The 16858-nt window shown below is 39.7% G+C and overlaps 1 protein-coding gene across 2 annotated transcripts in view; it reads right to left on the bottom strand.

The window, feature by feature from the left end:
* timm44 (translocase of inner mitochondrial membrane 44 homolog (yeast)) overlaps positions 1-16858 on the bottom strand; it is a 68350-nt gene that overhangs the window by 36519 nt on the left and 14973 nt on the right. For both annotated transcript variants that reach the window (XM_041204125.1, XM_041204126.1), the window contains exons 2-8: positions 14871-14981; positions 13533-13703; positions 13373-13453; positions 12244-12393; positions 4048-4187; positions 818-903; positions 605-697 (exon numbers count right to left, since the gene is read on the bottom strand). In XM_041204125.1, the coding sequence (XP_041060059.1) occupies positions 605-697; positions 818-903; positions 4048-4187; positions 12244-12393; positions 13373-13453; positions 13533-13703; positions 14871-14981 (832 nt within the window). The remainder of the gene's footprint in view (positions 1-604; positions 698-817; positions 904-4047; positions 4188-12243; positions 12394-13372; positions 13454-13532; positions 13704-14870; positions 14982-16858) is intronic.

Genomic DNA, 16858 nt, shown 5'->3' with positions numbered 1-16858 from the left:
GGTCTTCCCAATAATCATTGCTCTTAGTCCACAAGGCATCAACTTTAAAATTCTTTGTCTGTTCAAATCTCTGCAAACTCATCCACCTCTACAAGCCAGTGGGTTCTTCATACTCTGGTCTCCTTTACACCCATCCACCTTCAGTGGCAGAGTCTTCTGATGTCAAAACCACACTCAAAACTCACTGCCTCAAATTATCAACCTCTCACCACTTTCAAAAGCCTGTTTGAGACCTACCTCTCTGACCTTTTCTACAGACACATCCCTTAACTTGTCTCCCACTACCTCCCTCCCATTTTCTTTCTCATGATATGCTACATTAAAACTGCATTATAAATGAAAATTTTTGTTAGAAATTCAATTAAGATGTGTACTGTTGGGAGATGGAAGTGGGGTGACAGTGAGAAATAAAGGTTGCAGACAGCAAGCCATTTGTTTTGGTATCCTGTATTTGTTTCCTGGTATTTTGAAGGAAAGCTGTCAATTGTCTGGCGTAGTCTGCTTTACTGCGTTCAGATGTGACATTTAAATAAACCATATTTAATAATGCATTTCCTTCAGCTCCCACCTCCAGAACAGAGACAGCTCTCACATTTTCATTTACCTATTAAATCAGTGACTTTGTCTGTTATGGCTCTGGATGCTCTAATAAATGTGTTGTCACTTTCATCATATTTCATCTTCATTTCAAAGAATCCTATAAAGGGAAAGAAGAGAAAATTTCATTTATACCAACATTTAAAACAGAGTGCAAACTGATCAGATGAATCGTCAGGCAGTGTCATCAGAGGATAGAAATAACACAATGAGTGCTCACTGTTAAAGACGACATTATTGTCCTTGAACTCCTTCCACTGCTGGTACCATTTTGAGTCTTTGTGCAGCACCATCCCCATAGCTTCTCTGTAAGAGAACAATTGAGATTGCAAATGTCAAGTCTGAGCATGGCTAACTGCTGCATATAAACCAGCATCATTGATGGTATGAATTTATTTTAGCCCTGAGAGATGAATCATTTGAAATTCCTCACTAGTAGCTCTATCAATAGCTTAGCGTATAAAAGTCAGTGTGAAACCACACCATACAGACCCAGAAAATACAGGTTCAATTCCCAGTCTACGTTGAGCTAGCAATTTCAGCTAGGTGGCAGGAGGGACTACAACTAATCTCAACCTTAAGGATGGGTCCCCTATGATCTGGGTCATACCTTTACAGCTTGACACTTCGTTAAACTAGAGCATGACATGGGAATATCACAATAAGACCTTTTGCTGTGCGTACTGGACACATCTGCTGCATCCTGGACTCCTCCGGCAAATAGCAAATGCGAAAGTCAGGAAGGGACTGGAGGAGTTTTGGTTATGACACTGTCCCCGTTTGGTCAAATGTCTAACTTCATGTATAAAAAAGGCATTCGGCTAAGGGACGGTGCCTGTGAAGCGGAACCTGAACACATATCAATACACTCAGAAGAGGGTGAGGGAGGAAACCGATTAAAAAAGATTCCTCACAAGTTTAGTTCAATCTTTTTCTCCTATTTCATTACTTTCCTGTCTGTGAGTCTGGCACATATCAGTCATGGCTGGTGGGATATTGTTCCCTCCTCAATCATTTGTTCATTCTTTCTGAAACATCACCCATTTCTCTCTGGCTGCTGAGAGCAATCAAGCAAGCACAGGACACTTCAATAACTTATATGCCAATAATCCAGCCGCCCCATATCTTCTTTCTGTAAACAAAGGCATTCCCTTCTTTCAGGAAAGTTCTGAAACACAATGCTGCCTTATAGCTCCTTTACCTACCCACCACTCCCTCTTGGAGACCCTATCATCTGATGTGCAAATACAACAGAGAGGCCGCTTTGTTCAAGATCACAAATAATATCCTCTATGGTTGCGTTTACATTGCCCTCCATCCATAATTTCTGCTGCCCTTTGGCATCTGAACATTGTCTTCCTCCAACAATTCCTATTGGTTGCTCATGTTTATAGCACTCTTCCATTCATACCTTTTCCCCAACGACAAAAGTCCGCATCCTCCAATGGCTTCCCCATCTAACCCACACTATCAACACTGGTATACCCCAGTGCTCTTTTTTGGCCCCACTAATTCATTGTCTGCATGGTTCTGTTGGTATCCAGAACCAGTTGTGTATATATGCTGTTGACATCCAGCATTATCTTTCTGCTTCGCTCCTGTGTTTTTACCTTCTCTTCAATTAACTGTTTGACATTGTCTTATATGAACCCAAATTTGTTTCTATCTTAAAAGTAAGCTAAAGGGAAATCATTCCTATTGGCTCCTGTCACTTAATTTGCTCTCACCTCAGTCAACCTTCCGTGAGTGTCATTTTATAAGTCTGGTGTTTTGGAACCTTGTACTGCTTGATCCTGAGCTGAGCTTCATTCACCGATCTATTATCTAGACCAACTTCTTCCACCGTTGCAATATCAGATGCCTGTGAACCAACCTATTTCCAAGACCAAGCCTCCAATCTGTCTCTTCATTACTTTGAGGGTCGATTTCACTAACGTTGTTCGAGTTGGTCTCTCAATTCTTCACAACTTGAAATGCATCACAGAATCTTACAGCATGGTAGGAGGCTTTTCAGCATATCGTGCCAGAAACAGCTATCCAATTAGTCTCACTCAACTACTCTTTTGCTGTAGCCCTGCAATTTTAACCCCATAAAGTGTTTATCCAATTCTCTTTCAAAGGTTACTATTGAATCTACTTCCACCACCCTTTCATGCAATGCATTTCAGATCATAACTCAACGTGTAAAAATATTTTCTCCTCATCTCACCTCTGGCTTTTTTTTTTACCAATTCTCTTGTTACTGACCATTCTGTCATTGGGAACAGTTTCTCCTTATTTACTCTATCAAAACAATTCTCAATTTTGAATGCCTCTATTAAATCCCCCCTTCAAATGTTCTGCTCTTAGGAGAATAATCCCAGTTTCTCTAATCTCTCTGTGTAACTGAAGTTCTTCATCCCTGGTATCAACCTAGTAAATCTCTTCAGCACCCTAAGGCCTTGACATCCTTTCTAAAATGTGAGGCCCAGAATTGGACATATCACTCCAGCCAATGTCTAAGCAGTAATTCATAAAGATTCTGCACAACTTTGCCTACATTTATAAACCAAGGATCCTGTATGCTTTTCTTTCAAAAAAAAATCTCAACTTGTCCTGTCACCTGTCAGTAAATCCACACCTCCCCACCAGGTCTCTCTGCTCCTGCACCCCTTTTACAATTATACCATTATGTCTTTATTGCCTCTCCTCATTCTTCCTACCAAAATGCGACATTTCACATTTTCTGTTAAGTATTATCTTCCATGGGCGGAATTTTACGGCAGCGGGATTTTACATTCCTGCTGAAGTTAATAGAGCTTAGAACGGCTCGCAGCATTTTACGGCCCCATCACTGCTGCGATGGGGCCATAAAATTCAGGCCCTTGGGTTTGCCCAATCCACCAGGCTGCCTACATTCTCCTGAAGTCTGCTATCCTCCTTAATGTTTACGATATTTCTGAGTTTCATGTCACCTGCAAACCTTGAAATTATGCCTGTATACCCAAATCTGGGCCATTACTTTATATCAAAAAGATCCTTTGTTCCACTATTGGCGCCTACCCTTTCAACTACAATGCTGTTGTCAGAATCTTCCTCAACTTACCCTCTCCTCTTTACTTTCAAAAGTCTATGAAAAGGCTTTTCTCATCAACCATTCTTTCAGTCTTGCTCCTTATTCTACCTGCTCCTTCACATTAAGAGCCCATTTTTTTCCCCTCGTAAAATTCTAAGATGTAGGATTGATATGAAGTGTTCTATATAAATGTAATTTGCTGTCCTGCATGATTGTTGAATGACAATAGACTAGATTCAGCTGTTATGGCCCAATGATTGAAAACCTGCTGAAAATCATGGTCTAAGTTCACATCTTAAGAATAGTTACTTGGATAAGTAACAGAGACTGGCTAACACCCAGAGAAAAAACAAGAGGAAAAAAACTGGCTGTCTAACTAGCAAGATATCACATACTCATTTGGTTCAAATATTTTTTCCTGTGTCGTTTTATCTCGTGAAAAATCACTTCTTTTCCTCAGCGATGACGGTGACCGGTAGGTCCCACTCTGTCCAAGAACACTCTCATCTAGTTCCTTCTTTACAGATTCAACACTCTGAAAAAAGCAAAGGAATAAAGCTGACATTAGTGTGATAAGGTGAAAATAAAAGCCAACCATTCTGCGTTTACTGTCTCTACCTTCTACATTGCATCACTCCGCTCTACAGTTTTATATGAAAATGGCAAATTAACAGAACTGCACATCAGTTCAAACGATGTCCAAGTAATCTGGCTATAACAACACTTTATCTGAATAATATAAAAAATGAACATTCTAGAAACAAAAGGTGTCTGAAGCTGATGACAATGTTCTTTATTTGCATTCAAAAACCAACCAAAGACTGGAAGTATTATCTGGGCTTTGTGCTTCAAGGATTCAAGAGTTTCCTTTCTTGCAGGCAGGGTGTTCCTGAATCAGACATATTGAGAGTGGTCTTGCCCATAGAGGCCACTCAACACACCCAAGCCTTGACTGCTCACACAAGCTAGGAATAGCTGTGTTATGGATTAGGGAATCTGCTCAAAGTTTCTTCTAGCACATCTAGTCAGTTACATTTAGTGAGGAAGTGTTGAGAACAACTTCTGGATACCAGCACACAACACTCTCTGTCAGCTAGTACAAACAAACCAGTGAACCAGGATGTAATGCTCTGTTCTTTTGAGTGTCAGCCGTAACTCAACTGGTAACACTGTCACTTTTCAGTCACAAAATGCCAGGTTCAATTCCCACTCCAGAGCTTGAACACAAAAATCAAGACTGACACTCCAGGTACAGCACTGAGGGAGTGCTGCACTGGCGGAGCTGCTGTCTTTCAGATGAGGCAGTAAATGGAGGTCTCATATGCTTACTTAAGTGGATGTAAAAGATCCCATGGCACAATTTCATAGAAGAGCGGGTGAGTTATCCCCGGTGTCTTGATCAATATTTATCCCTCAATCAACATCACAAAAAAGAACAAGTGGTCTGGTCAATATCACACCATTTTTTGTGGGGGTTTTCTGAGGGCAATTTAGCTACCTTGTTTCCTACATTACAACAGTGGCTACATTTAAAAAAAAACATCATTGTCTGTAAGATGTTCTGAGATGTTCAGGGGTGGTGAAAAGCACTATATAAATGCAGGTGTTTCTTGTTTTTTCTTTTTACTATTTAGTGATTAGCGACTAGATGTTGAACTGTAAATACAGTGCAGGTTATTAAGAGTGTCTCAAAGTTTTGTTGTTGTTCCAGACAAAGAACTTTGGTTAGAATATGAGAAAGTTTTATTATTTGTCATTCGCAAACTCACCGGGTTAACTTTTCAATACATTATGTGAAGCTGAGTTAGTGATTCAGCCAGTTTTCATTGAATTTTAATAAGCTAGAACTGGATTATCAACAACTGCTCTGACTCAATGTCTCACTTGTAAATAATTCAAAACTATATCTTGGTTTTTCAAAAATTTGTGTCATTATTGAAAGCAATTTGTTTTCATATTCCATCATCTGGGTGTGCTTAGTCTGTGCACCTGAGGTGGGAAGGAATCAGGCTGCAACAATTGCCCTCAGTGTCCCAGGGAAAGGGGAAGAGAAATCAACCAGAGTTCCTGTTTGCTGCCCAGCAGCCCCACTGGAATATGTGACTGTAGTTGTTGGATGGGGAGAGATCAGAATTGACTATGATTTTCTCATGTTTGCCGAAGAGCATGAAGAATGTTTACTCAGGTAAAGTATTGCTGGATCACTGGTGCCTACAAAACCACGATCGCACACAAGACAAATAACTTCACAAAATGAAGCAAAGCTTTAGAAAACAATTTTATCTTAATGTCTTATGGTGTCTGATGTCTCTTTTTTAGCTATTTAGCCTACTCACCAGATGGTATTTTTATTCACTGGCACTGTTCCCTAGGGGAGGTCAAAAAGCGTCAGTGTGTTTAATTCTGTGATACTTATTGACTTGAAGAAATGTGCACAAATGAATAAAAATCATTGGAGGCACCTTATTTACATAAAATCTACATATTCATAAGGCATCTTTCTTTTTTAAACATTGCACTTACAGGCTGGGAGTAAAAATGCCAGAATGTCATGCTGCATTAATATTTTTCTAAATAGCTTTAGAACTGTTCCACTGCATAAGATCTTTAAAATGTTATTGCTTTAAATGTAATCACTGGGCTGGATTTCTATTCTTTCATTCTTTTACCTGCCAATGCTACCCCCCAGGACAGCTAGTTTCTGCCCATGTGACTCAAAACCAAATCCTACAATTATCCTGAGCATAGACACCCACCTTCACTCAATACAGCTACTGGGACTGATTCTCAGTGGTTGTCACTGTCCCAGCAATGGGGCTTTCTTCGAACTTCATCTCAATTTATTCTTTTCAACATCTTCTCCTGATTTCTGAAGGAGTGGTTACACAAATTTGATTTTACACCAACAATAGTTGTATACAATGCTACCAGTCTGTCACTGGAACTTTGGAGAATGGGATACCACAATAGCTGACAGATTCTAACTAGTTCACTAATGTCCTTTAGGTATGGTAACTTACCACCCCAGCTTCATCTGCATGTGACTCTTTCCCACACTGTGTGCTTGACTTTGAATTCCCTGTAAAGTGCCAGTTAAGCTTAGTTGTTTAAAGCACACCTTCAAGCAACACAGCAATCACAATTGCCGCAAGGACTTCAGTTGACAGAGAAGGCTCAGTGTCACCCTCAAGACAGCTAGGGACGAGTAAAAAATGTAGCTTTGGTAGCATTGCCCAAATCTCCCAAGAGCAAATAACAAAATAATGTTCATCTAGCAGGTAAGGCTTTTGAGGTATGGGAATGGCATGTGGCCCACTGACACATTTATGTGGACTCCAGAGACTTTAGCACATAGTCCATGCTAATGCCTCAATGCAGTACTAAGTAGCGCTGTACTATATGAGGTGCCGTCTTTTGAACTATCTGCCCTCTCAAGTGGACTCAGATTCATGGCACTATTTAAAGAAGAGCAAGGGAGTTCTGTCTGGTGCCCTGGCCAATATTTACTCTTCAATGCGTATCAATGATCTGTTCCTTAATGTACTGCTGGGCACTTGCTCTGCTTAAATTGGTTGCAACGTTTCCCTACATTACAACAGCGACCACATTTCAAAAAGTACTCAATTGGCTGTAAGGTTCTTTGGGACACCCTTAACTTGTGAAAGGGGTTATACAATTGCAAATTTGTTCTTTCTTTTACTCCAAATAATTCCAGACATTATCTCAGCTAGTGACAGATGGTGGAAGGGTTGAGGTCATGTTCAATCCCAGGAGTATTTGCAAGCTCAGAAAATGGGAGCTGCATTGACATACAGGTTACATCAGGCAAATATCTTACTCAGGGTGGCAATAGTGATGCAATTGGCCACAGGGTCCCAGATTAGGGTGGACAAAAATCACCCTGGGCTCCTACCCTTGATCACCATCCATTGACCACACTGCTGACAAGTATGTGCAAGTGTGGATCATGAGTGGAATAGACTCAACCTGTGATGCCCCCATTGAGCTACAGGAAAATAGCTGCTAGGATAGAATACTTACAAGCTTCTGGCAGACATGAACTATGCATTGGTGCAGCCTTCAGAAGTCTGGGAAATGTGAGTTGGGGGGGGGGGGGGGGGTGGAAAAGAACAACAATTTTTTATAGGTCCCAACAACCAAATTAGCCTCAGTGGTGCAAGCGAATCTCAGAAAAGATAACACGTTAGCATCAAATTTCATTCCACTTCTTGGGTGATTCATGGAATGGCAGCATTGTTAGTGAGCCCAAACTTGTACCAACTACTGGCAAAAGTCCATCTCCCTGCACAGCTTCAGGCTAGTTGAATAATCAAACAGCCAACCCCTTGGCATTCATGCTCTACTTCTGTTTCATCTCAGGGAATAGCCTACAGTTTGCATGCCGCACATTAATGCCTCTATAATATTCCTATGCTCTGCTTGGACACAACTTTAGTACATCCTAGACTAGTATAGAGTGAGCACTGCAATTGGTGCTCTTAGCATCATTGACAGCATAAATGTTCTACCACAAGGAGGCCTTTTCCTCTTCCATCAACACAATGGGCTGTTAAACACATCACCAGATTGCACTTCACTACCTCAATCAATTGTTCATTCACTGAAGCGATTTCTGTTGATCGTAGTTTTCTCTGCAGCTATGTATTGCCTTTGCTCAAATGTCAAGGGCCAATTTTCCTGAACCACAGTCAAACCCTGAACCATCTTGGTCCATGAATTCTACAAAAACTGCAAATGGAAATTCACAGGCATCAAGTGGCTGGCTCTGAATCTGTGGGAGGTTATGCCAATTTAAATGGACTTCTCACTTCCTAAGAATGCTACAATTAGTCAATAACCTCATACAAATAGTTTTTCAAAATAAAAAAAATTGAGTTTCTTGTTATAAAGGTGCAAAGTTCTAACAAACATCAGAAAAGGTCAACAAATCATCAGAAAGTTCCCAGAGTAAATTCACTACTAGATAATTAGACCTTTCCCCATCAGTCATCATTCTTGATTGAAAACAGAATGTCTGCTGCAAAGTCATTTGATTTCAGGATCCTGAAAATGTAGAATACAAATTAACCGATCCTGACCTAACTTGAAAGACCAACCTTTCCTGATCACTGAAGGCTGCAATTGTAAGGAAATTGTGTTTGAAATGGCACCATTACATCTTTTTCTGACTTTCACTTCACCAATCCTGAAGGCTTTGGTTTCACAAGTTCATTCAACCATCAGTATTTCAAGTGATCAATATTCATGCTTAAGCTTCAATAGTGTTGGGAAGCTGTTGAACCAGAGTTGAGTTTTCCTGGTCAGAGAACAGGAGCAAGTCCCTCTCTGACTGAGAAGGCTAACTGTTGCTTGTTCTGTTGCCCCAGATGAGATCAAATTAGAGCCCAGACTGAAGAGCATCCAGAATATAAAGTCTAGATGGAAGAGACCACTCATCAACTCCACTCATTGTGGAGTCTGCATAAAATGATTTCATTATAGACTCAGTTGATTACCAATTATCAGTAAATTCTTGTTAGGCAAGGGAATCAAAGGTTATCGGGGTTAGATGGGGGTGTGGAAATCAAAACACAAGATGATCAGCCATGATCTTATTGAATGGTGGAGCAGGCTCGAGGGGCCGAATGGTCTACTCCTGTTTCTATTTCTTATGTTCTTACTTCAAGGTACATCAATTTCCTTTCGTAGTCTCTTCTGAAATAATAATCAAATAATGCTACTAATATCTCTTTTAGCCTTAGCCCAATTCTCAACAGATGTTAGGCAAGCTCCTTTTAATGGTCAATGCCCTGGATGGGAACCAACTTCACGACGGTCATTGAACACCATGGAGAGGAGTGAGTCATAAAGTTGTACTGAATACTGACAGGGAGTTTAGAACATCAAGGAGGCTGAGATGTTGCAAGCTGTCCTATGCCAGTGTTTCCAAAATAACTCTTAAGGTTCAGGACGACACCACTGTCCTAATAGATAGAATGGTCTTAGGTAAAAAGGCTGTAGGAACTTTATCAGTCCTATGCTGGCGGGTCATGATATCTTGTTGGTTAAACTTCAGTGCTACTTCTGTACACACTAAGATTTAAATCCCTTACCTATTCAATTCACATCTAAGCTCTCCGAACTGAGTTCAGACAGTGTATAGGAATCAATAGGGAGTGCGCAGACTGCATCAGGCAAACATAAATGCTACTGTGTTAATTTCTCAACAGCTTGGTGCGAATGACTCAGCTGCACAATGGTATACCAGGGACGACTTCTGATGGCTATCTTTACCTTTATAAAAATTGTGCAAAAATGCTGGAGGTATAATGAGACTTTCATGTACTGTATCCACACACTATCGCAACGCCAAAACATACATCGATATCTCTGTGTCACATGTATCTACCATAGAAATGAAGTTAATAATTCCTCGACCTATTCCTCCAACTATGATTGTTTCTGTATCCTGCCTTCATTTTTTCCACCATTGGCAGTCATGCCTTTGGCCCCATACACCCATTAAAATCCTCTGCCGTTCACCTCCCTCTCCTTTTTTAAGACCCTCCTTAAAATCTACCTATTTCACCCCTCCTAAGCTCTGAGCAAGGGTTGGCCATGGTTCAATTGGCAGCACTCCCACCTCTTGAGTCACAAGCTTCCGGGTTCCATACCAAGGTTGATACACCGGTGCAGTACTGAGGGACCACTATACTGTCGGAGGTGTCATCTTCCAGGTCAGACATAAAATTGAGGCCCCATCTGCCTGCTCGGGTGAATACAAGAGAACCCACTGCACTATTTCAAAGAAGAGCAGGGGAGCCAGCCCGGATTCCTGGCCAATATTTATCCCTCAATCAACATCACACAAAAAGTACCAAATCAGCTGATTATTATCACATTACTGTTTGTGGGAGTTTGTTGTGCACAAATTGGCTGTCACGTTTCCTACATTACAATCATGACCACACTTCAAAAGTGCTTATTTGGTTGTAAAGCACTTTGAAACATCCGGTGGCCATGAAAAGCACAATATAAATGTAAATCTTTCTTTTTTTAATCCATCTTTTGAATATGCCTCTATGAAGCACCATTGCATATTCTTCTACATTAAAGGCACTATATAAATTTAAATTGCTGTTGTTGGAGCTGGCATCTGTGGAATCTGTACCCCAACTGAATAAGAAACAGCGCTTTTAGAGGAGGGCTGTAAGACAAATTTCCCTGACTGCACACAATTTAAATGATACAAACTGAACTGCAGGTTTCTTTCACCCATCTCACATTTGATTAAGGAAAGCACATATTCACAGCGATGAAATAGCTACATCTGTTAAGCCTTCACAGATAAACCTCAGTACTTAACACTTCAGCACATCTCCCTCCATTGGTGTTACAAGAACCTGCCCTGTATGCAGCACCAAACTATCAACACTAACCTCGACCAATTTATGTAAGGGACATTGAAACATTAATTCCGCACAAGATATCAGTTCAAAATGAAAACAGCTCCTCACATTTAAAAAGAGCATTAGTGCCCCCTGGTGTATGAGTGGATACCCCTATTTGGTATATTGTACAGAATCAGTGAGACCAGGAACCTGCTTCTAATGACAAATTAGTGAGCTCTGCTGGAAAATGCGCGTGTGTGTATGTGTGCATATGTGCTTGGTGGAAGGTGTTCTGACCAGACTGCCTGCAGACCTCTGCTTCTGTTTAAAGGTTTGCTTGAAAACAAGCCATACTAGTTTTTGGAGTTTGCCAACGTCAAACAGTTTAGTGCGTCTAGGCATACCAACGGCATCCACAAGAAACATCACAAAGAGTTTAAGTAACGAAAAAAAAGAGAAATTAGTCCTAGAGTAACACAGCCTATGGAACACACCTTTTGAAATATAGCAAGCTTGACAGTCATTCTACAAATATTTGTTATCTGTGTTCACCATTCTGTGAACATTTGATTTTTTAGGCAATTCTTCATTAAGGACCGATAACAGTGATGGAGACACTACAATCTCGTGAGACATCATTTTATTGTATAGCATAACTCAATTTCAGTTTCAATTTGCAATCCGTGACAAGGCTTTAAACATAGATATTCAACCTGTAGCATGGGTCCACATCCCACTATCTAAGTCCAGTCCTTAATGCACTTACATTTCTTATTTACTGATTTACTGTGTTCGAGTTCTTAGAAGTTTGGAGAAGGTTGTTCTTAGTGTTGCTGTTCCATTGGTAAGTAAATCTTACACCAAAAACACCAGGTTTTCTTAATACCAGCAATTTGAGGTCTATGAAACTTAATGCTAAAGATGGATTTAAACTTTGTATGTGACACTGAGCCTCCACAATACATATCTATGTGGCCCACGAAGATGCTTGTGGTAGTCAGATTATCAATAGGACTTGCTATTATGTTGCACTTGAAATATCGCCGAACAATGCCCTACATGGCTTCATATTAAGAATTGCATTGAAGTGCAGTCATTGATGTTATGCATATAAATATGATAGGCAATATTGCACACAGCAACGTCTTACAGTAAACAAGATTCAAGTCCAGGTAATCTGCTTTAAGTGGTGTTACCTACCTGAGATATTGCTTTGAAAGCAGTAGTTCTGCCGATCTTCTCCCCACTCTTGCTGACTGACTCTGCAGACTGCTTTGCTGATTTTGCTGCTTCTTCCACCCCTTCCCTTATTTTCTTACCAATATCCGATTTACCAACTTCATCTAGACTCTGTAGTATAGAAAACAGACATGCTAAAAACAAATGTTCATCAAACGGCATTATTACAATCAGAAATACTGAAAGCAAGATGATAGATTCTCTTCCCAATTATAGCTCTTCCTGAGCTATAGTTCCATGGGTGCTGATAGCCTTTTTGGGTACCTCAGCTAACTGCTCATTCTAAACAGAATCAGGAGTCTATTCAACTGTGAATCATATCACAAGTCTCCTCTGTCCTCACCTGATATCCATGCACTTGCACATTTTAGCAGGAATCACAACAAAGGTCCTGACTCATTTTCCCCATTCTAACCCAGTCGTTGCAGACAATTACACCACCACCTTTGCTGACCCAAGAGAAATCATCGCAGGGGGAGTGGCCAAAAAAAGGTTTACTTTTGTTCAGTTTATCTTTGCTTTTGATCCACTCTCTTACTCCATATTTAGTGATTTAAATTTTAATTTACACTATTTATTAAGCAACCTTTTTAATATTTAATTTGCTCTTTACTTATTTAAAATAGGGCTGCCGCCTACATTCCCTAACTAGCTAAATGCCATGCTCTGAAAGCCAAAGGAGACTGTAATTAGAATACTCCAGTGAGGGCAACTGGATCAAAAAATAGGGCAAAAGTTCAGTTGACAGTCATTATCCTACATCATCTGAGTATGCAAAGAAATAATTCATTAGGCATCACCGAGAGTTGAGCATCACTAAAACAAGTATGTTATTGGCTGCGCTGGAAGGGCTGAACACATCAGACTAACGCAACTAAGAACTCCATCAGCCTGGGGTCAAGCCCTGTGTGTAGTACTTATGGGGATTAGAGAAAACCAGTGGAACTCACATCTCACTACCAGTTACAATGAAGATGAGGGAATCCAGACCTATGAATGCCTCATTTGTGAAGCAGAAATTGAGAAAAATAACTTTCAAAACTACTCCCTAATTAGAGGTATTTCTGGTAAGCCCACGAGCTGGACTCACCTCTTTAACCGTTTCTGAAAACTCCTCCAACTTCTTCTTAAGAACTTCAGAGGTTTTGACTGTCTCAGATTCGATGGTTTTCTGAAAAATGAAAACACTATTCAATCTTAGTAAAATTACAAATTTGTGCCTCTAACATATGAGAAATTAAAAAACTTACGTATTTTTTCCTTGCTCTCTGCAGAGCCTCTGATTCTTCTAACCTTTTAGCTTCATCTCGAAATTTCTTAATGCTATCCTTCATTTCTTTGTTTTTTGCTAGTTCCTGTTTGATACTATCTAATAAGCCAGAGAGAAAGCCTTTCCTCCCTTCTGATGCATAACATCGAACCTATAAAAAAAAATTTGAAAATTTAACCCAAACTCATCAACTTGGTTTTTTAAATCTTTCAATGCTTTGTTACTCAGTCTTTCCATAGATGGTACTTCCCTTCACCATCCTCCCCTAAAGGCAAATGCTCCTTAGTATGGTAAGGACCGAGATGGAGCTTAGGATTAAACCATGAGGATGTTGCCATTTGGCATGTATTTATGTTGATAATGTCCAATCACCAGCAGGTGCATCATTAACATAGTAGAGGCAAATCATTACAATAATGGAGGAAAACCTTCCCTTCAGTGCATTCAGACCATCATTATCAGAGCTTTGGTTATACTCAGAGTACAGAGCTCAGGTTCAGGCATGCAACCAGTAGGGATTTATTAGCTTTGGATTAGGTACAGCCCAGATTCACCAAGACAATACCAGGGCTTAGAGGTTAAATTCTGAGGAAAGAGTTCTTGGCTTGTATTCCTTCCAATTTAGAATTTTCAGGGGTAATCTAACTGAAGGGTTTAAGATTATAAGGATCAGACAGAGTAAATACAATTAAGTTATTTCCTCAAGTGGGGGAAATCCAGAACAAGAAGACACAATATTAAAATTAGAGCGTGAAATTAGGAACCAACTTATTCACAGAAACAATAATGGAAATGTGGAATTCTTTCACCCTAAAGGTTGTGAATGTTGGATCAATTGAAATTTTTAACACTGAGATTGATATTTTTATTAGGTAAGGATGCCAAGAGCATAGATCAAAGATGGATAAATGGAATTGAGGTACAGATCCGCATGATCAAATTGTATAGGCTCAAGGGGCTGATGGGTTTACTATGCCTGTTCCTATGTTACTATCATATTGGCAGAAAACCATCAGCAATATTGGAGGTAAACCATCCAGTTAGTGACAGGAAGCTATCCATATAGTAGCTGCAAACCACTACCACAGTATAGGTAAAGCATCACTATGTTGGAGATTAACCATTAAAAAAGGATAAGAAAACCTGATAGCCAGTTTCCTTCCTCCCCCATCCCTTATATTCCAGATGTTGCTGAGGCAGCAGAAAGTCCAGTGGCTCAGTGAGGATAGCGGCAGCTGGGCAATCACAGGTCGCATCTCGATATGGGTGATAATGTAAAAAAAAAGTATGCTTTTCTTGTCCACACTGTTTATATTACCTGACACTGGTCTATAGACGAACGGTTGCATATCCTGTATACATGAGTTCTGTTGAGTGCTGGAACTTGAGACCTTGTAGACAAAAGGTGAATACTTCTTGCTAGGCATATCTGGGGAGAGATTTATGATAAACATTAATTAGAAAGAACTTGCATTTATTTAGCATCTCTTATCATTTCTCTCAGGACACCCAAAAGCAATTCACATAAAATGAATGACTTTTGAGTACAGTTACTGCTGTTCCGTGAGCAACATATCACAAATTGCAGTCATATCAATGGCAAATTAATCTAGTTTTTTTTGGTCAGTTGAGGAAGAATAAACAGGACACAGAATACCCCTTCTTCTTTGGGTAGTGCCATAGATGAGGTGAGCCAGAAAATAACATAACACACACTTGTAAAGAACCTACCAAGTATTATGTTAATATCTCTCAAGTGCTTTGCAATTGAATTACTTGCATTCATGTGCAGTGACCCCTGTTCTGTAGGGGAACACCATGACCATTTTGCACCATGTATGGCATTGTCACTTCAGAAAAGTTATTAAAATCTTTCAAGTGCTTAATAGAATTCCTGACAATTTGATTCAAGTACTTCAAATATCTGTACATTGGTGGCTCTGAATGTCTTTATTCTAAGTTTAGCCAATAAGATGAAATAGTCTGGACTGTGGCATCAAAACTAATTGGATTGGTCCTATTAGGTGCTACTCTCCACCCTATTTTCATGAATGCCTCACCGAGTAAATAAAACTTGAGGCCAAGAAAGTCATCCAGGATTATAATTGATGATCCTGCTGCATTTTAGTTTAATTCAAGAGGCCAATTACTTCAAATTGAACCAATCTGTTTAAATTCGCAGCACAGAAAAACTTTGAAGAGAAAGGACAAATCAATCCTAAAATTTTATTTTCTGCCAGTTTTCCCTGCTCTTGAACTTTGTTGGAGTACAGTTCCAAGTGTGTTAGCCGCTTATTATTCAGATGAGCCTGGGTTGCTAGTTCTGGCAATGATTTGATTGCCAGGGACATCACCGCTGAATCAATCTAATCTTCATATATGTATTTTTCAATTGAATTGCTGGAAAGTGATCAACAGCAGGAACTTTGACTGTTTCCTCCCTTAGCCTAGGGGTGCGGAGGCCAATTCTAATGCTTCAGGCTGATAGCAATGAACTCAACACAGCTCAAATCTCATCTTAAGTCAAATCGTGGAGATTCTATCTCAGTATATTACTCCAGAAAGATTCATAAATATTTCCCCCAATTGAAATACATGCAATAATTAGAGAATCAAGGTTGGGGTTTTGAAAATGTTTCGTAAGTTTCTCACTGGTTCGGGGTACTGAGCCATAGAGACCACTCTTCAATCTTGAACAATCCTAATAAAGCTATTTGATTCATGCCAGAATGAAAGAGAGGGTCCTAAAAATGATCTATATGTACCTTGGATGGAGTTTGGAGGTGGTGCCAGGTTTCCCACTCTAATAGTTAATGTTCTAGCTGGAACTTTGTTCTCTCAGTCTAAATTGAAATATAATTACCTACCTCTGGAGCCCTAGTACTGAGAGTGCACTTTACTAAACACACTTGCAGTTAAATCCTTGTTAAAACCAAGAGAAAACTGGATGCTGAAACTCTGGAGTAAAAACAAAAAATGTTGCAAATACACTGTAGGGCTGTGGACTATGGCAAGGCAGGTTATCATTTTCAGTGGGGCCCTTCCAGAAATATTCATCTATCTTTTCTTTCAGATATTGGGCTGACAGGTTTTATTTTTTTTTATTTGATTTCAGTTAAATTCACATGCTCAGTTTCTGATCTCTTAGTTTTAAAATCATATCTTTAAACCTTATTGGCTCAATTTACTTCAAAGACTTTCCATTGTTTGATAATTTAGCCATTTAAAAAATCTAACTATGCATTATCTAATCTTTTGATAACAGATTTTTTTTATTGTAACAAACCAATCAAATTCTGGGAAATA

Source organism: Carcharodon carcharias, chromosome 14 (assembly GCF_017639515.1).
Source record: "Carcharodon carcharias isolate sCarCar2 chromosome 14, sCarCar2.pri, whole genome shotgun sequence".
Lineage (NCBI taxonomy): Eukaryota > Metazoa > Chordata > Chondrichthyes > Lamniformes > Lamnidae > Carcharodon > Carcharodon carcharias.
This window is presented reverse-complemented; position numbering and strand designations above follow the sequence as displayed.